This window comes from Schistocerca cancellata, chromosome 1 (assembly GCF_023864275.1).
Source record: "Schistocerca cancellata isolate TAMUIC-IGC-003103 chromosome 1, iqSchCanc2.1, whole genome shotgun sequence".
Classification (NCBI taxonomy): Eukaryota; Metazoa; Arthropoda; class Insecta; order Orthoptera; family Acrididae; genus Schistocerca; species Schistocerca cancellata.
This window is the reverse complement of record NC_064626.1, coordinates 287,356,892-287,382,955: the sequence shown is the minus strand read 5'-3', so window position 1 is coordinate 287,382,955 and position 26,064 is coordinate 287,356,892. Positions and strand designations below refer to the sequence as shown.

At 38.5% G+C, this 26,064-nt stretch overlaps 1 protein-coding gene across 1 annotated transcript; it reads right to left on the bottom strand.

Annotated features, from left to right (window-relative positions):
* Positions 1-8,712: 8,712 nt before the first annotated feature.
* On the bottom strand, positions 8,713-15,211 carry LOC126171476 (uncharacterized). Its single transcript, XM_049920803.1, has one exon. It carries the CDS (start codon positions 13,408-13,410, stop codon positions 12,229-12,231), a length of 1,182 nt encoding a protein of 393 aa, XP_049776760.1. The 5' UTR covers positions 13,411-15,211; the 3' UTR covers positions 8,713-12,228.
* Positions 15,212-26,064: the final 10,853 nt, after the last annotated feature.

The following is a 26,064-nucleotide window of genomic DNA, read 5'->3' as shown; positions in this document are numbered from 1 at the left end:
TAATATGAAATGAAACGTCGTGTGGCTAGGGCCACCCTGTCGGGTGCAAGTCTTTTGAATTGACGCCACTTCGGCGACTTGCGTGTCGATGATGAAGAGGAGATAATGACGATTAGGACAATACAACACCCAGTCCCTGAGCGGAGAAAATCTCCGACCCAGGCGGGATTCGATCCCGGGGCCCTTGGCATGATGTTCCGTTGCATTGACCACTCAGCTACCAGGGCGGACATAACGTAACATCAAAAACTGTCTTGATTTGTTTTCCGTTTCTAGTCACCTTTGTAAGAATTACAAATGCAACATTTTAGCTGTCGATCGGAAATGCCTCTTATTCAAAAAATTAATGACAGGCGACATTTTTTGTATGATTCAGGTGCTTCAAATCCGCCTGCGTCACTCTCGATATTAGCACTACGCAGTGCTACATTCTCTTGTCACGACCGACCACCCACTAGGCAGGAAGCGTTGAACAAACAGCGTGTGATAGTCGTATTTGTCACACGAAGAACCGCTTAACTTCAACAATTTTTAAAAAATACTTGGACTGCGTCTTAGCTGCAAAAATTTTGACAGTCCATTTCTTTCGTTGTATTCTTCGTGCATAAAAATTTTCGTGGTGGGTTTCGACACACTGGACTGGACCATTCCCTTATAAGTTGTCCTGAGACTATTCACAAGTAGAACAGTTAACTGAGGTGTCAAAAATTTCTTCTCAGAACAAATAGAAATGCATGTAAGTCACTCACATGCATGTCCTTAGTACCTATACACACATTGGCAACACATTGTCGGAGGAAAGAGTAGGTGGGAATTGCAAAATGAGAAAAAGAATACGGTTGTTTCGTGTCGCTGAGCTGAAAGGTGTGTTGATACATTTCAGGAAGAAACGTCTGGAATTGCAAGTCAAAAATTTAGATCTGCATACTTGTTCTGATAATTTATTTGAATAATCATAGTCTGTTATAACTGATACCTCAACAGAATAAAGGATTAACTCTTCACTGTGAGTTACTTGGATTTTAATTCCTATTGCTTCAAGTTTACTATGCTTACAGGGAAAACATGATCCACAATAAATTTTGACACGAATAAATTTTCATTACATTGTTTATTTGTAGATTTAACAGGATAGTAAGTATTTGTTAATACCAGAATTGTTTGAATTTATTATTATAGACTGAATTTGAAATACACCCTTGTCTTCATCTAAATTGATGGTGCTAAGGCTAATTTCATGATAGATTTTCCTAAATAATTCTTTGTTTGACACGTTAAACACTTCATCTTTCGACAAAGAGGATTCAAAAAGTTAAGAAAGATAAACATTCACAAGAACTGATAAGGAATCACTTACATGGCTCCGTTAATCAGTCTACAGGTCAGAGGAAGGCCTATAACTGCCAATAGAGCAACGAATAGTAAAACATTAAGGGAACACAATTAAAAGTGCGAAAAATAGGTAAGAACTTATATGAATAGACAGACCAGTTTGAGATGCCATATTATTACACTACGTGATCAGAAGTATCCGGACACCCTCAAAAACATACGTTTTTCATATTATGTGCATTGTGCTGCCACCTACTGCCAGGTACTCCATATCAGCGACCTCAGTAGTCATTAGACATCGTGAGAGAGCAGAATGGGGCGCTCCACGGAACTCACGGACTTCGAACGTGGTCAGGTGATCGGGTGTCACTTGTGTCATACCTCTATACGCGAGATTTATACACTCCTAAACATCCCTAGGTCCACCGTTGCCGATGTCAGAGTGAAGTGGAAACGTGGACACGTACAGCACAAAAGCGTACAGGCTCACCTCATCTGCTGACTGACAGAGACCGCAGACAGTTGAAGAGGGTAGTAATGTGTAATAGGCAGACATCTATCCAGACCATCACACAGGAATTCCAAACTGCATCAAGCCCCACTGCAAGTAATATGACAGTTAGGTGGGAGGTGAGAAAACTTGGTTTTCATGGTCGAGCGGCTGCCCATAAGCCACACATCACACCGGTAAATGCCAAACGACCCCTCGCTTGATGTAAGGAGCGTAAACATTGGACCATTGAACAGTGGAAAAACTTCGTGTGGAGTGATGAATCACGGTACACAATGTGGCGATCCGATGGCAGGGTGTGGGTATGGCGAATTCCCGGTGAACGTCATCTGCCAGCGTGTGTAGCGCCAACAGTAAAATTCGGAGGCGATGGTGTTATGGTGTGGTCGTGTTTTTCATGGAGGGGGCTTGCACCTCTTGTTGTTTTGCGTGGCACTATCACAGCACACGCCTACATTTATGTTTTCAGCACCTTCTTGCTTCCCACTGTTGAAAGGCAATTCGGGGATTGCGATTGCGTCTTTCAACATGATCGAGCACCTGGTCATAACGCACGGCCTACGAAGAGTTGTTACGCGACATAACATCCCTGTAATGCACTGGCCTGTACAGATTCCTGACCTGAATCCTATAGAACACCTGTGGAATGTTTTGGAACACTGACTTCGTGCCATGCCTCACTAAAGGGTATCGATACCTCTCCTCAGTGCAGCACTCTGTGAAGAATGGGCTGTCATTCCCCAAGAAACCTTCCAGCACCTGACTGAACGTATGCCTGCGAGAGTGGAAGCTGTCGTCAAGGCTAAGGTTGGACCAACACCATATTGAATTCCAGCATTACCGATGAACGGTGCCACGTACGTGTAAGTCGTTTTCAGCCACATGTGTCCGGATACACTTTTGATCTCACAGTGTACGGTATGTGGAAAAAAGAAAAAACGTCGGCTGCACAGGTTCTCACCTATACATTTATTTAAGTTTCTTCCAGCTAGAAAAACTACCGGTACACCTCCCTCTTACTACGTCATCTACAACAGCGTAGCAAAACTAACAAACCCTTGCACTGGTAGGGAGCAAGTATATTTCTCAATTCACCAAACTATACTTTTAGTCAGCATTTTGCCACCAATAAAACTTTATACCTATACAGTCTGTTTTGGCGAGGAAATTATTCGATGGTGACAACTGGCAGGGACATGCAAAATTCGCCATGATAAAGGTTGGATCAATGTGAACCATTTGAAATAAGAACCATCATCGTCGCATAAAGTAAAATCTCAACTGGACTCAAACATTTAGATGCTATATGGGACCATTTTGAAAACAGTACGTTCTGCAGAAGTTTACGGTACTTTTAAAAATTAGGCGCGCAATCCCACAAATACTAAATGTAACTAACCATTTCAAATCACATTTTTAACTATGACAAAATTTACTGTATTTCAGGTATGCGCTCAACACGAATAGAGGATGTAGATGAGCCGACTGTTGCGTGAAATTTCCATCACATGTTGATATTTTGTCACCGTACTATTAGCTGACATCAATAAACGCCCAAAGTGCTACTGCTTCGACAAAAAATGACCTCAAGAGTGTCTTCATTTTCCTGAAAATAACTTAAAATGTCTGAAAAAATATAAAGAACTTGGAGGACTGCAAAATCAGTAAAATATTTCTAACAAATTTTAACTATAAGGAATTGTGGTCGATGAGCGAAGTATTCACAAGAATGTAAAGCAAATAATTTTCTGTTAACCTTAAGCGGATTTATTTGTTGTTTATGCGTGTCAAAGTATGTAAATGTGCTGAAGTATATATGAAAACTGTCAAAACTCTGCTGAACTATAGAATTCGTTTTACATGAAAAGCACGCCCTGCTGTCACAAGAAAAAGAAAGGAACCATCGGACAAAGTGTGCAGCTGCAAAGCAAGTAAGGCGAATTTGTTCCTCTTTTTCAAAGATTTTGACGGAAAAATGGGGAACTGGATGCCTCAATCTTCATCTGCCTTCCCCATGAAAAGTTTTAGCACACGAACTCATTCGCACTTTTGTAATGAAACACAGTGGAAGAGAGAAGAGAGAGTGCCAGTCAGAGAGAAAGAGAGGAGACAGTGATTGATTGTGAGTGTGTGTGTGTGTGTGTGTGTGTGTGTGTGTGTGTGTGTGTGTGTGAGAGAGAGAGAGAGAGAGAGAGATATGAGGTAGTTGGAAAAAAAAAGATGAGTGGAGACCATGCAAAGGCTTGAGAGAGGAGGGGGGGGGGGGGGGGGGTCTTGACTCCCCAGACTGGCGAACTTCAACTCGTAGGTATAGGGCATACAGCGCATTTTGGACTGAAATTTTAGGCACGTAGGTACAGGAGGAATAATAAGTATGAGCCCAAGAATTTTTGAGCTACCGAGTTATGGTGCAGACAGTGGTAGCGTGAAAAAAGGAGAAAAGTTGACAGTTGCAGTGGGATATACAGGGTGTATAAAAAAGAATCATCTGGTTTAGCATATCTATATTTCTGAAACTAACAAACGTATACAATGAATTTTGTGTTTTGATGAATGGGAAACTCAAAAAGTTTTTTTTTTGTTTTCATGCCTTTTCATAGGTGTTCAATATGCCTCCCTTGAGAGGCACGGCATTTGTCAATGCAGTATTCAAATTGTTCCCACACTTCAGTGACCATGTCTTGAGTTACAGCTCTCATAGCTGCTGTTGTGCGATATCTCAGTTCATTCATTGATATAGGTAAAAGAGGCACATAAAAAGATTATTTTACAAACCCTCACAAGAAATAATCATGGACAGTCAGGTCTTGGGACCTTGGAGGCCAGTAATGTAAGGCAGTAAGGCAGGGCAACTGATCCATCATTCAGTAATCCTTTGATTTAAAAATTCTCACACTTTCAGATGCCAGTGAGGCTACGTAATGGGAACTACGTAAGAGTTTGCTCTTTCCAACACTAAGTTGTACACACACACATATCTCAAACAACGTAATAGCCACGATTTTTTAAAATCTGATGATTCTTTTTGATACACCCTGTACTGTAAATACAGGAGACAGTGTAAATGAGATATAGGAAACAATTGCAGTGAGAGAGAAAGATAGAAGGAGCCATTGTAAGTCAGTGAGGGGACAGTGTTAATGGGAGAGAAAGAAACAAGTGCAAATACCAGCAATGAAAGAGAGCAGACGATATGTCCGCCAGTCACTGGTTTGGAGGGAGAGGGGGGGGGGGAGGTGGAGGACGGTTGACTTTTGTCAATTTCCCCTCCTACTGCATGTATCCATATATTAAGAAATTTGTCCAGTTTCTCTCACTCCCTATACTTACATGTTAAGGTCTCTTGGTCTAGGGGTAACAACCCTGGAAAACTCTCCCCAATAACATGTTTGGAGAGGAGACAACAGTAGTTGAAAAGAAAGACAGCAGACTAAGTGAATAAGAAAGACACAATGGGATTGGGAGAGTAAACTAATGGTTGTGGGGACAGGGAGACAGTCAACGTGGCAGACAATAAGGCAGTGGTATGGAAAAGCAAGAGAAAGTAGTGAAAATAGTGACAGTGGGAAAGACAGACAGGAGAAAGTGCCAATATGAGAAAAAGGAGATAGTGGGAGAGGGAAACGTATAAAAACTGAGAGGGAGATACTGAGTATGATAACTACAAAGAGCCTGGATAAAAGGATTCAGAATTGCATGTTTTAAAAGAGCACAAATATGTTCATATGCCAAAGTTTTTGGTGAGAAAGGCAGAATGAGGACTGAAGCAGCTGTTTCCCCACTTTTCTATCACAGTCTTTTAAAGAGGATTAAAGTTTTGTTTTTATGCTCCCACAAGAGCATTTTTCCACTATAGTAGAAGTCTTACCCATTCATTTAAGATTATGTTCACAACACTGAACTAATGGTCACAGATAACATATATTCACTAACATGCTTAATTATTCCTCATCATCTTTAATAAAATCTTCTCAGTTTACAAGCTTCAAATAAAACCCTCAAGCTGTGTCCACCATCACTGTCAGGAGATCCTGATAAGGCACTATCATGTTGTAATAATATATTCCCTCAAACTTCAAAGGATTCAATTTACAAGAGTGGCAAAAGTATGTTAGACTGTCCCTACATAGTTCACTTCACTTCAGGAAAGGGTTCTTAAATCAAATAAAACAACATATCAGCTGATGAATTAAATTGCACAAAAACTAATCTGCCAACCATCTGGAAAAAAACAAGGAGACATAGTAAGAAAATTTGCAGAATAATGACTGGTTTCTATGGACGGTCTGCAGGATGTTGACATACTCTCATGACCAGCAATGTCCACAGATCTGTCTCCGCTAGAAGAAATGTGAATAGTAATGAATGGAATACTTATTACGAAGAATTCTCCTTCCATCTAAAAATGTTTTTGTAATGAGGTAGTGCACATGTTTCCAACTGTCTAGAAAGAGCCATTTGTCATCAGTGAGAGGTTCTTACATAATCTAAGAAGTTAAGACACTGGGGTACTTCTGCCTGCTGACAAAAAGTAGCTTCAGTGAAGGTGCCATTATTGGGGGTATGCATGTTAAGCATTCCACTCTTCTAGCCATCAATAAGGAATTACCCCTTTTCTAATCTTCCCAATAAGAAAAATCCTTGAAAGTAATATGCATTTAATGTAAATTTCCATGGTGCCCATTAAATCCTGGACAATGTTACATATTAGATTGTTCCTCTAAATCTGTTCACGATGCTAGGCTGCTTCTACCGACAAGACCAGAGATGGTGTTTGTGAATTCCTTTTCCTATCTTCATTCAGTATGAGGTAGAGCTCAGTGCCTAACAACCTGATCACGGTTGTCTTTCTGTCATATATAAATCTGAATGACCGAAAACTGAAGAAATGGAAAATGACTGAATTATTTTTCCTTCTCTTCCCTTGTTCTCCATTCTATTACTTCTACAATGATTACTTGATTAATTCATAATGCTCTGTAAATTCCAGCAAGAGGCAGAAAATTCAGAGATGCAGAAAGAGTAAAGCTCTACATTAATATAAAAAATAAGTACCCCACATAAATTAAATTTGTATACTGAATCACACAATACAGTATGAGTGTACTGTTTATATTACTCTTGCTTAAACCAGCTAAAAAGCTGCCACCTTCTCAGAGACAGAGAGAGAGAGAGAGAGAGAGAGAGAGAGAGAGAGAGAGAATGGTTTCTGAAATATTTGCGTAAACAGTGGCTAATGAATGAGGTATTTTTTAATGTTTGAGGAGGAAAACTTAATTTGTATTGTAATAGTGTACATCACAGCTCAGCCGAAGCTTAATTTTACCATCAACAATTAAGGAGTAAATATATTGAGAAGTACGCATAACTATTCCATGATCTTTGAAAAGTTTCTGTAAGATATGTGGTTATCTAATTTACACAATGTTGTTACTGTTCAATCCTGCCGAATAAATGCTTTACTTGATATTACGTGCTCTGCTCCAGAAGACAATACCTTCAGAGAACAGAGTTAAATATACAAAATAAGTGAACACTTAAGGTCAACGCAATAAGAGAAGCTCCTAAGGGCAAAACTTAGTACACTGAATCCTTTTTAACTTGTTATGCCACTGGATCCCAACGAATTTTACATGATGTGTTCCATTTAGTATATGACAACTAGTGTCTGCTGGTGCTAGCAGGTTATTTCTGCTTGTCAGAAATTGAATAACAATTATCTTTTTGAGATAAGACTGTTGCTGTAACCACTGAGAGAACTGTTTAACTACCATCGGAGCTGCTAAGGTCGAGTTTTCATCACTCATTTGTAAACCTGTCACCTACAAACAATGCAGTTTATGAACCACACTTTCAAGGCATTGTAGATTAAGAACAAGTGTGAGCCCTATATTCTTCTTGTATGACCACACATATTATGCTCACCCATTCTGATGTTAGTTTCATGCAAGTGATACAGTCTGACGCCTGATTTCTGCAACCATGAACGAGGGATGTTATTAGTGCCATTACCTTTAATTTGTCAAGTAGAATGTTGTGATCGACAAACAAAGGCTTTGGCAACACCACAAAACATCCAAACAGGATAATTTTTCTTGTTTAGCCCTGCTAAGAACTTCACTTGTGCAGTACTGTATTCCTTTCTCTCTAGAAAAACTGAGATTCATCCAAACAAGTTCTGCTAAGTTCAATGAGTCAACATTTTATCACAGGCCCTTTTCTCAAACACTTTTAGAGTGGAAGAAGTAAAGTAAGTCCATAATTAGAATAGGTTTGCTGATCTCCAGTTTTACATATGGATGTTATTACAGCATGTTTACATCTCTCAGGAAATATTACCATAGTAAAACATTTCTATTGTCAACTCAAAGTGTGTTCAAGTGTTTTGGCCATCAGAAAACAGAACTACATTAATACTAACAAGAGCACATTGGGTAAGAGACAATTATATGATTGCTGCTTGCTAGTACAATCAATATTGCATGCTGGTGGAGAAACAAATACATTTATTATGATTTTGTCATGAGTAAATGTTTAGTAATAGCATAATTTACTGCAAGACATTATGGGAATAAGAGAACTGCATTTTAGTCAGCCACTACCAAAACTAAAATTAATTTAGTAATATTTCTATTACATTTGATGGTCTATGGAAAATGGTGTCAGATATCAGCTAGAGGATATTTAGTAATTAAAAAAGATAACACACTTTTACACCTCTCACTGAAAATAGTATAATAAACAGAAATGTCTTTGTAAAGCAATGCCTGTAGATACCTTTAAGACCACTTTAGTTGGTTTCACTGGCTTACAAGCATATATGTTATTCTTGTTTTGAAATGAATAATTTTGAAATGAAAAACAAAACATAAAAAAATTATTATATTTTAATAAAACCAACAATTTGTGTGCATTCAGTATAAAGAGTTCCAATACATGCACAGTACACTGTCACTTTTACAAACTGCACCACAATTACTGCACAGAATGTATGTCCAATCATTGCTACCAACAGTACACATGACTAAATATTACCCACACACTGAATAACAAAAGACATAAACAAGAGACTTGTTTTTATACTGAAACACAGAATATTAAACATACTGCAGCATGAAATTGCCCCATTTAAAAAACAATCAACTCACTGAGACATTCAGGGTAAATGTAAGCTACACACCAAAAAAAAGCTGTAGGCTTAGAGGAAAACAATTAGTAACAAATCACTCCCTAAAAGTGTTATTTTTCTGCAGATAACTTTTCTTTCCAAACAGCACATCCTTAACTGTTTGTAATTCTAATAATTTTCCATATACCTTGTGAATTCATATGTAATAACACTTATAACCAGAATCAATACCTTCCGCATTTACTTCTCTTCATTCACATTTTGCACAATTTTTAATGATTCTGTAGACTGTTACAGGAACTACCAGTTCTGAAAGCTTGAGATTCCACGATTTGTTTTTTCTCTGTTTGTGTTTCTGACTTACCAACTCCAAAGGTGATAGGAAGATGCAGTCCCTACCCACAAAGATCCAGTAAAACAAGGTTGTGCGAATGTATACAATTTTTAGCTGGTGTGATGAGGACTTATCTTTGTTTATTGTTTCAGAGCCTACCACCTACTCATTCTGAAATCCAATGAATGTATCAATGTTTCCTCAGAGAAAATATAGAGCGTATAAGGTATTTATGCCCTCAATGATCTTATTACTAGGCTATATGTTTTACATCCATAAGGGCAAATAGCTTCTTTCACATTTTGGCATGATGGCATAAAAATACACAAACATTCATTTGGATAAATATGACTATATAGTGTGGATTCATATGCATCTTGAAGATTTGACAAACTAAATTCTTCATTGCAATGCATTTACACACTTTATCCTCATTTGATTGAGGGTAGAAAAGTACACTTTATAATGTTAAAATCATTTAAAATTTAGTCAAGTTCAAAAACAGCAATGGTGGAAACCTGAGTCAACAAATGAGTACTGCATCAAAGGTGAAGTAAGTAAAACTTTAAATTATTCACATAATACTGACATCTGAAATGAATCGGACATAATAAGAATTGACTATTTAATAAGACACAACAGGAGTCATTATCTTCATTCAGAAACTCAGTATATATATGCATTACTATTCAGAAATTTCACATCCCTTGCCCCAAATTTTTGTAGGCTACCATTACAGTACTATACAGAACTGAAATCTACATACAAAATTAAATAGTATAAGTCTGTTTGTAAGATATGTTTGGCAACGTGTGTAATTGTATGCTTCCTTGAAAACTAAAATTCTTAATGTTTCTTAACTGTACAATACCAACTACTGACAAATATTTTCTTTTCTTAACAAAGCTTGTTCCAAAAGGAACAAGATAATCATAAACTTAATCAAAGACACAGCACAGTCATAAAATTTTTCTTAAGCATGGCAAAATCTATTACACGTAATGGCAAGTGGGATTTCACTATCATGAATAAACACTGCTTTTTTAAAATAAGAAATTACATAAACAGTTTTCAGTAGGAAAGTTCCATCTTTAAAATCTCAGCAGAACTGATAACAACACATCGGTATGAGTTAAAACCTCTCTACTCTGTTTAATTGGATTACATTGTAGTTTCTTACTGTAACTCATAAGCCCCAGTTTCATCAGAGAACAATGTAGGGCTTTTATCAAAGGCTTGATAATTAAATAAAATAATCTGCAACCACAAAAGTGAACCTGTTCATTCAATAAGTAAAAATTTGTGATGAAGGCAAAACTGCCTGAAATATTATAATTTCAGGTAATTGCAGATGAAAAAGTTGTGGCAAGAATAATATGCAACATTCATAGTAGTTTGTTGCAAATATTATTTGTTATAGACTAACATTAGATATACTTCTTTAAAGTGTTTTAATGGTTGGTAACTGAAGACACATAGAGTGAAGAGTCTCACTGACATTTTTGGTAGCACAGATAAATGTCCACCATACCTCAACATCTCATTACCTTGTGTTACAGATACTGTATATTAATATACAGGTTAACAGTCAGCACTTTCAGCATTCACTTTCCTGTTTCTTCGTTTTCTTAAACCTGTTTACAGTCATGACAGAAATGCTAGGACTTTCATGTCCCAGTTTTTAATTTATTTAGAAAATTCAGAGACTATATGTGCATGTTTATTTTTTTGTCTTGCTCCCTTCAATCTCTACTCCTTGGCCTCATTCATGCATTCCTGTATTTTACACATACCTGCTACTGTTCCTATTTGGAGATTTCTGCCTCATTGCCATTTATGTCATGGTAGTTTGAATGTGTTGTTAATTTGTAAGTACTGGAATACAATTCCAACTTCTTTTCTCTTCACAACTTTCAAACAGGTTAATGGTTAAGTGGCATCTGGTATCATGTTAATGATTTCTAACAATTTCATTTAAGCATCATGCAGCTACAGGTTGATACCAACTTTTTTCAAAGCATAAGCATTTTAATGATAATTTTAGCTATAGATTAAGCTGCACATCTTTATGTCTAGTTCTGTACATGAAGAAATGCAATATTTTCGCAAATTCTATAATCCTGTTGCCAAAAAGAAAATAGCTATGTATGACGCCATAACTTTGAGTATTACTCAATGAGTAGAAACTCGGCATCCCATACAACAAAACTGCAGTTAATCTAAGAGAATACAAGGGCATTGCTAAAGTGAAAGAATAACAACAAAAATCTCCATTACTGTATCCCAGAAATGAAAATATCATTCATTGCATTCTAGCATTAAGAAATTATATAGTGACTAAAGCTGTAATCTTACCTTGTGTTTCCTTTTAAGTTTTCTGTCAGTATCAGAATGTTTTTCATGAACTAAAAGAGGACTAAATTCATACCACTGCAAAATTTTCAACACTATGATAACTTAACAACATTCACAGTCTAGGGCGGTTTGCAGAGAACATGAAACACAATATGTTCTCTGAATCCTTAAAAAATGTCTGGCTGGAAGTTACTGAGACATACAACAAGGCCTTCATTTTGTTTGTCATTCTGAAAAATGGTTATTCATTACCTCACTTGTGTGGCTAGATTATAAATAACAAGTCAAGGCTGAGACAAAGAAGCTACTGTACTTTGTGTAACAGTTTTGGAATCACATTGTGACAATTAATAATTTGCGCTAACTAGTTCATATGGTTAAACCCTAGCACACACTTAGTCCTTTAATCCTCTAATATAGTAACACAAGGCGATAAATCTTCTCCAGATTCAATGTAAAGTTGATAAATAAAATTTGTAGCCAGCTGGGCTAGTAACTTATTCAGAAAGCAAATGTCATTGAATATATGTACTATTACTTTTAATTGAAGGCTATGACACACTAGCATCACAAAAGTTCCCTCGACTCCATAAGAATCCGTTGAAACTGTTTTCTGAACCTCGACACAGAATGGCAGTCCAACTTTGCATCCGGATTGGATGCCAAATGCCCTAAATCTGGAGGCTGTCCCCTCTCAGCTAAAACCACGGGCAACATGAGACAGGCATTTAAAAAACCAAAGAATGCATTTCTTTCCATTTCTGCATGCAGCTGCTCCAATGAAAAATGGGACTCCCGTCCTATGCGTTTGCACGCACGAGTGAAAGCATCGTGGTACCGTTTCAGTACTGTGTCCCTGAGATCATGGCGTACCTCCTCCTTCACACTAGTGTTAAAAAGAATCTGTAGATCAAGAGCGGGCGATCCGTAGCGCAACATTTGGAAATCGAGTAAGCGGACGTTGACCGGCTGGCCAGTCGCTGCATCTCGACGGAACATTATATTGTTGGTCCAGAAGTCACCGTGGTTCAACACTAGCACGGGTGACTCTTTCGATTCCAGAAGCTCCACAACACGTGCATGCGCACTTCTTGCTGTTTCCCTTAATCGAAGACCCAATTCACGAAACCCAGGCCAGGTCTCGACAGCCGCTGCAAGGGCTGTAACGCCGTTAGCAACGTACCGAGACGCGTGTTCGAAATCCTTACCGCAATACAGTGTGTCGGGGTACAGCTCCTCCAAATCAGGCAAATCCACGGATAACGCATGAAATCGCGCAAGTGCTTCGACTGCCAGAACTGTTTCGTCAAGGGTCAGTCCCTGCAGCCTATCTGGCATTTTGAACCCGACGGCGTTGAGGTCTTCGAGAAGTAAGAGACTGTCACGTTCGCTGTAAAAACACTCAGGTGCCAGTGGTTCCAGCTTGAGGGAATGAGCATCTTCAACACTATACATAGCAGGCAGCGTTTCACTGTAGAATAGTGTCTCTTTCTCAAATAGGCGGGAATCGGCTATAAACTTCAAGTTGTATTCCGCGGTCGGCAAACACTTGACGATCACAGAGCGCACTTGGTGGTCTGAAGTTTCAATAATGACACGGTAGATTTCGCTGATGTAGTTGTTGCCTGGCGACAGAGCTGTTGTGACGTCAAATTTATCAATGGTCAAGCCAGACGAATTCGCTGTGCGCAGAACATCTAACATAAAATTTTCGTCCATCCACGACCGTTTTACACCGTTTGGTTCCATGTCGTAACTTCTTCCAGAGAGATATAGGCGTAGTTTATAGGACGGAACTTAAATACACTTGTAACACCGCACAACCAAGACTTACGTGTCCGTAGACGGCAATAGTATTCGGACAAATGAACTCGCAGGGGCAGAGATGTCTTATATATAGGTGTGCAGTTCGCAGTACAAGTTGCGCAATGCTTGCCAGAAGTGCATCTTCCTCAGTTGTAGTAAAAATTTCATTGATGTTATCTCACTATTGACTGCACTGTATTTACATGTGTAGATGTCGTGCTGTCTTTCGCAAAACGTCGCTTGTTTTAAGCAGTGCTGCCACAAACACAATACTTAGTTTTCTGTGAAACACAGTAGTTTGAATGAATTGAAAAGAAATCTCACAAACGTCAACAATGTGCTGCCAAAATAAGAAAAATGCCTTGTCTTAAGTTCTTTATGCGAAAATAACACCAAAATTCTATGACTGTTAACTTTTTAACATAATTTTGTACGCAAAATGCATTTTTTTTTAAAGTGGATGCTCCTGTTGTGCATAGTAATGCTCATGACATGTAAGCAAAAGCTGCCCAGTTACGCAGTCTATGCAACACGGAGCTAATAATTTGTTGGCCACCCGTACTTGTCTGCGCTGGTATACATTCCGCTGATTAAACAAAAACATTTGTAATTTATACTTTCGTCAGCTTTACGTTAGAACGAAAGATATAGTTACTTGTACGCTAATTTAACAGTTATAGAAAAAAGTGCCACACGCAACTACAATTTCACAGCGCTTTGGGATGTAGTTCACTTTGGCAAATAGTATGGTACATGACCTTACTTCGTATAGGTCTTATCACTAATGATGTCGAAGTGTCAGTATGTACGGCAAACTAAAGTACATAAATTAAGGCAACACAATACATGTGACAAAGTCACCAACATACGTATTAGTGTGTGAATATGGTAAATCGGAGATGTTTTGTGCCAAGGCCAGGAAAGTACTGAAGTCATGTTAGAACAGTTATAAAAGTAGTTCTGTTATAGTGAAGCAAATGGGAATTAGTCTTCCTTACAGCTACAGTCATCTGTGGAACTGAGCCTGCTGGAAAGTATTTACAGTGAAAATGTGGCATTTGACAGGGAGCCAGCTAATCTCAGATACATGACTAAGATAGCAGGTAAAAATTTGTAGATGAAGTGCTATTCTCTGAACTTGGTTGATTTAGACAGCATAATGGTGTATCTTAGGTGCTTAACAAATCATAAAATACGAGCAATAGGCAAATGATGATGTGTATCCATACATTACACATTACTGCTAACAAGCTCATAACTGATGATGGAATTGGTAACATAAGAAAGTAATAGCAGGACAGCTTGGGGTTGGGGAGGTATTTGTTGGAATGTTTGAGACCAAATAGTTCAAGCTTGCCTGGATGGGAAGATTTTCAGTAAACTGCATGTGTAATTTGTCAACAGTCATGCAATGACACATGATGTTTTCATTAATATTCTGAAAGAACAGGAGATACAGGAAGCAGACACCATAGATAAGACATTTAATTATCTTATAACCCAGAGAACTTCGAATCATCTTTCCTGTAGGACAGAGCAGTGGAAAATTATGTGGCTTGTTACAATCATAAGAAAAGTTTTTACTTTGACAAAAGTAGCTATATCCTTAGTTGCTGTAGATTCCACAAATAGTGGTCTCCTGTTTTTGGAAAGAAGGCAAAAACATACATTTTATTTTAAAAGCAATACAGTGAAATAAATCTCCATTATTAGAAAAAAACTTATGTATGGTAATGCTAATTGTAATTGTAAAATATTCACAACAATAAATTTTAGGTTTTCCATGCTGATAATCTTAAAATGGTATAGGAGGAGTCATGTAACAGAAATTCATTTTATTCAGTCTTAATCTCCTATACATTATCTGCATAACATTTAATGTGCTGTGGCCTCATGTTGAATACATATGTATCCAGGTATTTATGTCCTTTCTATACTACTGTGGGGTTAGAATTTTTATCATAATCAGAAAGACGTCATAGAAGTTGGTTACTGCAATGACAAATGTTTATCTTGTGCTATGCTACACAGCACTATATTATGGAAATATAATTTTTGTATTGAGATTTGTTGGCTTTGCCAACTCACAACAAAATTACCACATTCCAACTTAACCTAGGCCTGAGAATAAGCTACAGATCTGTCTGTCACCACAAACACATTTTCAGCTTTCACATTTGTTGGCTTTGCAAACTCTTACCCAAGCTGTTACATTCCAAACTAACATATGCCTCAGGCTAAGCTTCAGATCAGTCTGTCAGCATAAATAGGCTACTCCCCCCCCCCCCCCCCCCACATACACACACACACACACACACACACGCACACACACATTCATTCAGTCTGTCATCACATCTCATTTTTTTCTTCTCCAAATAAATGCAAAAATCAGTAAGCTACCTTGAAATTCATAGAATACAATAGAATAGAATATTTATTCACCTTTGAACATGCTTACACGTAATTGGTGTCATCATATGTTTTATAGTTACAGTGTTACAGTTATTTTACAATTATCCTTGCCTAATTATGTTGCAACGAGGCGTTAACATATGTAACTACTTCAAAGAAGTACATTGTAACACAAACTGATCACTTTTTGCAAACCAAATACAGTATGCCACAATGAATGAGCATATAATGTTAGTCTCTTTATATCTAAATAAGCTGTATACAATTATAACAATCGTAAATTTTATCTCTATATTGCCTTATAGAATTAGTAACAAAGAGATAGAGGGGCTGGCAAGTACTTAGCTCAGCTCAGCTCAGCCGATAGATAAACAAAAAACAGAACCGAAAATTTACGTTCCTAGCTTTCGGAACAAATGTTCCTTCATTAGGGAGGAGAGAGGGGAAAGAAAGGGAAGAAGGGAAAGTGGATTCAGTTACTCACAACCCAGGTTATGAAGCAACAGGGAAAGGAAAACGGAGGGTAGCAAGGATGGAGGCATGGTTGTCAATATGGCACAGTGGATCAACATACAACCCTGGTAGCTTCATAAAATATTATAATGTAGGGTAGTCTTGTCTCAAAACTCCAAATCATGTATTACACAATACAGATTACACATACTAACCTGATCACTAAAAAATTATTGTAGCGTTCTATATATTGCAAACAAATTCAGTCAATTTGTAATTTCTGCCAAAAGAAATCCTATGATTCAGAGAATTTCATTTGTCAAATCATATGAAATTATCTGATTGGCTACGACCAGTGTCAACAAATTGACAACATCAGCACATAATTCAAGAGCTGCTGACATCTTATTGCCAGTGTCCATAAACAATGCAAACACCAATATCACCATAAGTGTAATTTAGCTGATGTCTGTGCAGGATATTCTAGAATAAACACAGGATATAATTCTTATAAATTTCTTCATTCTGGAAATAATGTTCCTGTAAGATGAGTTCCCACAAAAAATATTTAATAATATATTAACTCATTACTAAATGGAAAGTGCAGAATAAATTAGTTTCTTCATTTTTAAATCATCTATGTTGTTGTTGTTGTGGTCTTCAGTCCTGAGACTGGTTTGATGCAGCTCTCCATGCTACTCTATCCTGTGCAAGCTTCTTCATCTCCCAGTACCTACTGCAGCCTACATCCTTCTGAATCTGCTTAGTGTATTCATCTCTTGGTCTCCCTCTACGATTTTTACCCTCCACACTGCCCTCCAATATTAAAATGGTGATCCCTCGATGTCTCAGAACATGTCCTACCAACTGATCCCTTCTTCTAATCAAGTTGTGCCCCAAGCTCCTCTTCTCCCCAATTCTATTCAATACCTCCTGATTAGTTATGTGATCTACCCATCAAATCTTCAGCATTCTTCTGTAGCGCCACATTTCGAAAGCTTCTATTCTCTTCTTGTGTAAACTATTTATCATCCACATTTGACTTCCATACATGGCTACACTCCATACAAATACTTTCAGAAACAACTTCTTGACATTTAAGTCTATACTCGCTGTTAACAAATTTTTCTTCTTCAGAAACGCTATCCTTGCCATTGCCAGTCTACATTTTATATACTCTCTACTTCGACCATCATCAGGTATTTTGCTCCCCAAATAGCAAAACTCCATTACTACTTTAAGTGTCTCATTTCTCAATGTAATTCCCTCGGCATCACCTGACTTAATTTGACTACATTCCATTATCCTCATTTTGCTTTTGTTGATGTTCATCTTATACCCTCCTTTCAAGACATTGTCCATTCCGTTCAACTGCTCTTCCAGGTCCTTTGGTGTCTCTGACAGAATTACAATGTCATCGGCGAACCTCAAAGTTTTTATTTCTTCTCCATGGATTTTATTACCTATACCGAACTTTTCTTTTGTTTCCTTTATTGCTTGCTCAATATACAGATTGAATAACATTGGGGATAGGCTACAACCCTGTCTCACTCCCTTCTCAACCACTGCTTCCCTTTCATACCCCTCGACTCGTATGACTGTCATCTGGTTTCTGTACAAATTGTAAATAGCCTTTCACTCCCTGTATTTTACCCCTGCCACCTTCAGAATTTGAAAGAGAGTATTCCAATCAACATTGTCAAAAGCTTTCTCTAAGTCTACAAATGCTAGAAACGTAGGTTTTCCTTTCCTTAATCTTTCTTCTAAGATAAGTCGTAGGGTCAGTGTTGCCTCACATGTTCCAACATTTCTATGGAATCCAAACTGATCTTCGCTGAGGTCAGCTTCTAACAGTTTTTCCATTCGACTGTAAGGAATTTGCGTTAGAATTTTGCAGCTGTGACTTATTAAACTGATAGTTCGGTAATTAAACTGATAGTTCGGTAATTTTTGCATCTGTCAACACCTGATTTCTTTGGGGTTGGAATTATTGTATTCTTCTTGAAGTCTGAGGGTATTTCGCCTGTCTCATACATCTTGCTCACCAGATGGTATAGTTTTGTCAGGACTGGCTCTCCCAAGGCTGTCAGTAGTTCTAATGGAATGTTGTCTACTCCAGTGGCCTTGTTTCAACTCAGGTCTTTCAGTGCTCTGTCAAACTCTTCACGCAATATCATATCTCCCATTTCATCTTCATCTACATCCTCTTCCATTTCCATAATATGTCCTCAAGTACATCGCCCTTGTATAGACCCTCTATATAGCAGTACCATAACCGTGCATACAACAACTGCAGCTGAACTACGTTGCTTCATTAATTCTATTCACTGAGGTTTCAGACTAAGGTTGTGATGTATCTGCAGTCTCCAAAACTTAACACTTTCTACTTCTTGTATTTTTATAGTTTGTGAGGTTCACAGAAGAACTGGACTATATGTATTGACCCATGTCAATATTCATGATGATCAGTTTGCCTTAAATTCTCTGGAGTATTTTCATAGCTGCCTTTTCAGTAAGAGTTCTGGTACTACTTTTTATTCTTATACTTGCATTAAACAATGTTGTTTGTCTGCATCTATGTTTCCTAGCTAAATATTTATGTGAGTGCACTTTAGTTTCATTCCTGTGGCAGACTCCTTTATTCTGTTCCATCCATGTATTCATGTTCATCTGTGCCAGAATGATGTCATTAACGCTTTAGCATTTAGTTTGCCAACTAGAAATTTTGTGGTCTATACAACCAAAGGCAAAGGCTTGGCACACTCACTCAATGTACCAAAGAAGCACAATTAGTTAGTTACTTGTTCTGTAGATAATATCAAAGATAAATGACATGATGTTGAATGTGTAAACAAAACAAACATATATCACTAAAATAAAAAAATCATGGTAAATTGAACTTGAATAAACTGCAAACAGCTGTTAACAGATCACCACATACCAGCTGTTTGCAGTTTATTCAAGTTCAGTTCAAAGGAAAATTGTTTTTATGTGGCTACATGCTGGCTATTTAAGTTAATAAACTGTCACTTAACAGCTGTTTGCAGTTTATTCAAGTTCAGTTTAAATGAATGTCTTATGCTGGCCATTTAAAGCCTTTTCTGTAAAAATAACTAACCATTTCTTTTTAAGAATTGCTTTACCATATATATGAAGTTCTTAAGAAGAAACATCTCGATTTTACACCTGAAAATACTTCTGATAGACAAGCAAGGTGGCATCAGTGATTAGCACACTAGACTCACGTTCAGGAGAATGATGGTTCAAACCCGCCTCCAGCCATCCTGATTTAGGTTTTCTGCGATTTCCCTAAATCGCTTCAGGTAAATGCTGGGATGGTTTCTGGAAAAAGGCACAGCCGATTTCCATCCCCGTCCTCCCTAATTCAATTGGACTGAAGACCTCAGTTTGGTCCCGTCTCCCAAATCAACCAACCACTTTTGCTATCTGCCAGACATTTTATTTCCCATTGGCATTTTGTCAAAGAATAGCTGAATATAATTTCTTAGACTTCCTCGGCGATTTTGTGACATCTCGTGGAATCGGGTGTACTGCTGGTGGTCTGTGTTTTTCTAACACAATATTTTGACAACATACCTTGGCATCTTCATCAAGTGCTTCCTGTGACAGAACAACAGGCTGACCGTGTCCCGTATTTATGTCTGGACAGTGTCTGGCGTTCCCTACGACGTCTGCTCCCGCTGCGACCATGTCGGTTGATCACTGGATGTTCTATCTTCCGTCCGCACCTGCTTCCGCTGTTTTCCCCGGTGGCAGCTGTTTCATGGCATACCCTACTAGATCCACACCCACCCGGCGCGTTCCTAGCACTGTGAACAGGCTGTGTTTGCTGTTGGTGACCGTTCCGACTTTCTCCAGCACCCCTGTCATTCTCCTGGTCTTGTATTTTCTTCCCTTGTTTTGTAATAGGTCCAAAGTTGGGTTCCACATGATGCTGAGTTGGTATCCAGCTTCCCGGTTTATCAAGTTCTCTGTCATCTTGATTCTGATCAATTCAGTGATGACACTGTCCCAAAATTTGTGGGTATGAGATAAGATCCTGGTTTTATCATAATTCAGGTGTGCTCAAGTTCCAAGCAATGTTCTGCTATTGCTGATTTAGTGGCTTCTTGTAGCCTGGTATGCCTTTGGTGTTCTTTACATCTCATGTCCACAGTCTTGGTGGTCTGACCAATGTAAGACATACCGCATTCACATAGTATATGGTAGGTACCAGGTTTTCTCAATCCCAGATCATCCTTAACCATTCCAAGAAGCACCCTGATTTTGTTTGGTGTGGAGAACACACTCTTGATATTGTGCTTTTACAGTATTCTGCTGATTTTAGCAGATATACATCCTACATATGGTTGAAAGACTACTGTCCTAGTCTCATCTTCTTGTTCTTCTCCATCAGCATCAGGTCATCTGGAGGGATGTAGCGCCTTACGGATGTCCCCTGTTGAGTATCTGTTGTCTGCGAACACTTACTGTAGGTGTTCTAACTCTGCTGCCAAGCTGTCTGAGTCGAACAGTGTTTTGGCTCAGTGAACAAGTGTTCTCAGTGGCCCATTCTTCTGTGCCGGATGATGGCAGCTGTCAGCTTGTAGGTATAAGTCTGTGTGTAGGTTTTCTATACACATTATGGCCTAATGCACCGTTTATCTTCCTTTTCACCAGGACATCCAGGAAGGGAAGTTGACCATTATTTTCTAGTTCCATTGTGAACTTAATGCTGAGGTGTCTCAAGTTCAGATGGTCAAGAAACTTCTGCAGTTTTTCCTGGCCATGTGGCCAGATGACAAATGTGTCATCAACATACCTAAAGAAACAGGCCAACTTGTAGGCAGCAGTTGTATGTGCCTCATCCTCGAATCTCTCCATAAACAGATTTTCCACTACTGGAGATAAGGGACTACCCATCTGCACCCCTTCAGTCTGTTCATAAAATTGACCTCCACATAGGAAGTAGGTCGATGTTAAGATATGCTTGAAAAGGTCCAACACAGCTCCACCAAATTTTTCTCTGATTAAATCAAGTATGTCCTGATGTGGTATCCTAGTGATCAGAGACACAACATTGAAGCTGGCCATGATGTCTTTGTTAGACGTCAGACACCATCCAGACAGAAATACAGGACATGGTCAGCCTGTCGTTCAGTCACAGGAAGCACCTGATGAAGACGCCTAGATACAACATTGAAATATTGTGTTAGAAAAACACAGACTACCAATAGTACACCCGATTCAACGAGATGTCAAGTAGCTGAATATTTCACCCCTTCATGTTCCATAGTTAAGAGTCATTAAAGAGTAATGCAGATCAGCATACTTTCTAGTTTTGTACTTGTAAATATCTCTGTTACTTTCAAACTCAGATGGATTGTTGGCATTAAGTGTCACAAGTGAGTAAATATGCTGTGAGGCAGTGTTTGATATTACCAGCTGCCCAAAGAGATGCCTGCAAGATGTACTTGTGTGAGCCCACACATAATTCTGATTACTTTCTTTTGTGCAATGACTTCTTATGGTCTAAATGAGGACTTGCCCCACAATATTATCCCACAAGACGTCCCTCAGTGAAAATCTCTTATCTTAGTGACTCTAATATCTGCAACATTGGAAATTTTTCTTCTGGCAGAAGTGGAAGGGCATAAACATTTTAGCTGGTCTACTTTATGGTTTTTTCACTATAAGTTTCCATCACAATGCACAGTTAAGAACTTAGAAATTTCTACCCTGTGTATTGTTTCTTATTGATGTACAATGTTTGCAGGAGGTGGGATATTTTTCACAGTACAAAACTGAATGAGCTCTGTTTCTTCGAAGTTTAAAGCTAACCCATTTGTCCCATTCTAGTTAGTAACATTCATAAAAGCTTCATTTACTGTCTTCTGTGTTGATGCTTATTTGCTTGGCTTCACAACAAGTAGAGTGTCAACTTACTCTACAAATCACTAGTATGTCCTGCAGAATTAATTTCTCACTGGATACTTGTTATTGTGACAGAATCTACACAAAAAATGAATACATGGATAAATGTGGAAGCAGCAAAAATGTGGCCAGCAATCTGCCATGAGAAAATCGTGATTTGTACAACCAGGTTACATGTTCCCATTTATCCATGTTCCAATCTTGTGATCGTATGTCCATTGCAATCATAACAGACCATATTGGATCAGTGTGAGAGCATGCTGAGAGTCATCTGCTGCAGAGCCCCATGTTCAGTGTTGTGCACTGAATAGTGTGCCCCAAAACACTTGTACGTGCACTTTGTAGTCAGAACTGCCATGTTTCGTCAACTATCATGCTTAGGGGATTTGGCAAGCCTCTGACCATGTTCTGTGAAGAGGTATGGATGTCCAACATCATCTCTCATATTCATGGTTCCAGTGTTCTTCAACACACTCCATAGATAATCATGACAATAGCATGCGAACATCTGACCAGCTTCTCTTTTTCCAAGATGCTTGTTCCCACGTGCCTGGCCACTACTAACCGCTCTTTGTCAAAGTGTCATATGTCAGTGGCTTTACCCATTTGAAGTCCATACCTTTGCTGTAATGCTTCACTACTAACCTCTGCTTCACTCATATATGTTTCTTACAGTGTCTTGTGCCCACAATGCCACTAGATGGCATTCAGTCTTGCTGTGGACAGTGTCCATAATGATTCTGGCTCATTAGCGTTTCTATCCATTGCTTGGTCAGTTGATAATCTGAACTTGAGCCACAGTTCATTTACATACTTCTGCCCAGCGCTAAATGTTTAGCAGTCTTCCCTGAGAGGTGATACTGTCTAGTTTAATGAACTTTAAATATTTCTTGTTTTAGTTGCCTTTTTTTTCTTAGCTAATTATTTTTGCTACTCCAGCCTGCTTGTCGCTGATGCCAGTTTCATTGTGGACATTGTCAAAGAGGTCTTGTCTGTTTGATGCCTTTAGATCTAATATATTTATATCATGTGAGTTTTTATATTATCTTTTTTAAGTAGTGTTCTGGGAAAACATTTAGTATCGTTTCACAGGATGTTTTTTCATACTTATCCCTTACAAAACTGTAACTATCCCATTCTGTTGTTGGATGATTAAGTCCTTCTACAAAGATAACAGTATGATCAGAGAACACATGTATTACTGAGCTGAAGAAGTTTCTAGATTATCTGGTTATACCTGGTGATAAATCTGGTGGTCAATAAAAGAACCAGCTTATTTGCTTATGCTCTCCCATGATATTGAGTCTTGCCAAAATAGTCTAAAATGCAGCTTAATCTCGGTCACATTGGATTTGTATTTATTGTCTAATGTGATGCATACATCATCTTCTTTAGTTTATTCACCCTGGGTCTCATATCTCTTTTGTGAGCACATGCATAGTAAACATGGGGTTCCAAGTTATTGCAGTAATTCTCATTTTCCTGTGCTTAGTTTTAATCTCTGACTGTATCTTCTCTCTGACATATTATACGGCATACATTCTGTGCTGACAACTTAGCTCACACATATGATGTTGATTTTGGCTTCTCCCTCTTTTGGCCCTTATTTTACGCTACATATTATTTTTGTAGGGGTCCACAGCCTCACCATGTTTTGAGAATGAAAGCATAGTCCAAGTGTTATAACGTCAAGTTTAACACATATATTTCAGAACGACACAACACATATAAGTCACAGAGTAAGTTGACAAGCAAGACATGTGTACACGTTAGCATTCGAATGAGCACTGAGCCCCAGTCTAACAGCCACTGCTCAGCTGGCCGCTTAGGTGGCGCAGCTGCTGCATCGCTGGCAGACAGCGCCGCACGTAGAGGACGCGCGTAATTGCGCGGCGGCACTTTGAATGATCGGCGAGTCACAACACCAAGTATGCTGTATTCTTTTTATTATCTGTATAATTGGCCAATGTCAACCATGGGTCATTTTCAAGCACCTGTAATATTTTAATAAATGATGACATTTGTCTATGTATCAATTGTCAACCATCACTCACATATACAAACATACATTAATAATTGTTCCATTGATCATGAATACAACATTTTGTAATGATGAGGAATGTGTCACTGTAATATAAGTTTTCTTTACACTTTTCTTTTTTTTTTTTTTTTTACAATACTACTAAATATCTAAAAATTCATCTATTGAGTAGAAGGAGTCTTTGACGATGCTCACCTGCTTTGTTTCTTCGTTTGTTGTCCTCTGTGTCAACATACTGTGTTGTAATACTGGCTGAAACCTCTAGTGTGGAAGTACAACACTGACTACTTTAAATGATGTAGCCAACAGGTGCACATTTGCTTTTCACAGTCATTTACTTTCACTTTTCACAACCCCCCCCCCCCCATATAAACATTTAATATGGCCACTGGACTACTGGGCCCTCTGGTGGTGTGTGTGTGTGTGTGTGTGTGTGTGTGTGTGTGTGTGTGTGTGTGTGTGTGTGAATGAACTTTTGTATTGGCAGACCGGAGTTGTTGGCTGTGTCTGTGACTGAAGGATTGAAATTGGTTTCAGTAAATTATCATTAACTGTTTTTTTGTTTATGTGTTTGCGTTTTCAATACGTGTTATTGGTTCACTGTTTGTGGTGCAGTAAGACATTTAATTTACTGTGTGGCATCTTTTGTTAGGTATGGATATGACTATGAAGTTCAATAGCATGAGGTTGCAGGTGGAGATTGGCGAAGACAAGATGTCATTGATAAAGTTTCTCCAGATGTGTCAAATGTAGTATCTGCAGAAAAAATATGAGGTTTGAAAGAGTTCCGGCATCTCAAACCAGGGCTGTTATATGTGGCGCTGTCAGAAGGACAGCTTTTGGCATTCCATTAGATGCAATACCTGCTTCAAGAAACCTAGGTTGGTCATGAGAGAGATTGTTTTGATGACTTACTATTTTTGTTATAGGTCCTATATCAGTTTTTGTTTACTTTTTTTTTTAAAAGAAGTGTGTCTGGAGTATGTGATGTATAGGAGTAAGTTGGATGGGCCTGGGGTGGTGGTTGAGATAGACGAATCACAGTTTGGGAAAAGAAAGTGTGGGAGGGGTAAGTCTGTGGTTGGTTTATGAGTGTGGGGGCTGTTATTTCGGGGAATGGATATGTGGATTGTGTTTGCAGGGTTGTGGAGGGGCGTACTGATAGGGAATTGGTGGAGATAATTGAAGAGTATGTAGAGGAGGAGAGTACTGTAGTGTCAGATGCCTTTTAGTCATACAGGGTGTTGAGGAAGAGGGGCTATGATCACTTAGCTGTAAACCATAGTTTAGAATTTAAAAATTACGAAACTGGGGCATGTACTAATACAATAGAGGGGTTTTGGGGGGAGGATAAAATAAGCCATAGGGACAAGAGGGGCTCTTCTAACCTGCAATCTCATTTAGATGAGTGTTTCTGGCACAAGAGCATCCCTGGCGATTATTGTATTTGATTGTGTTTTTTTGAGGGCAGTAAGATGTACAGGGCAAGGATGGCTAGTTTGAGGGTTTGGCATGTGGGGGAGGAGGGGGTGTGTGGGTAATGTGGAATTAGATAGGTGGGTTGTTTTATGATTATGTTGCAGAGTATCTTTTTTGTTTCAGTTGTTTTTGAGTTGTAATGTGTGATTGAGTTTCAGTTATTTTGTGGTTTTTATTTGTGGGGGGGATCCTTTTTTTTGGGGGGGGGGCGGGTTGAGGTTGGTAGGTTGTGGGTAGTTTGGGAGTTCTTTTTGTGTGTGTGTGTGTGTGTGAGTGAT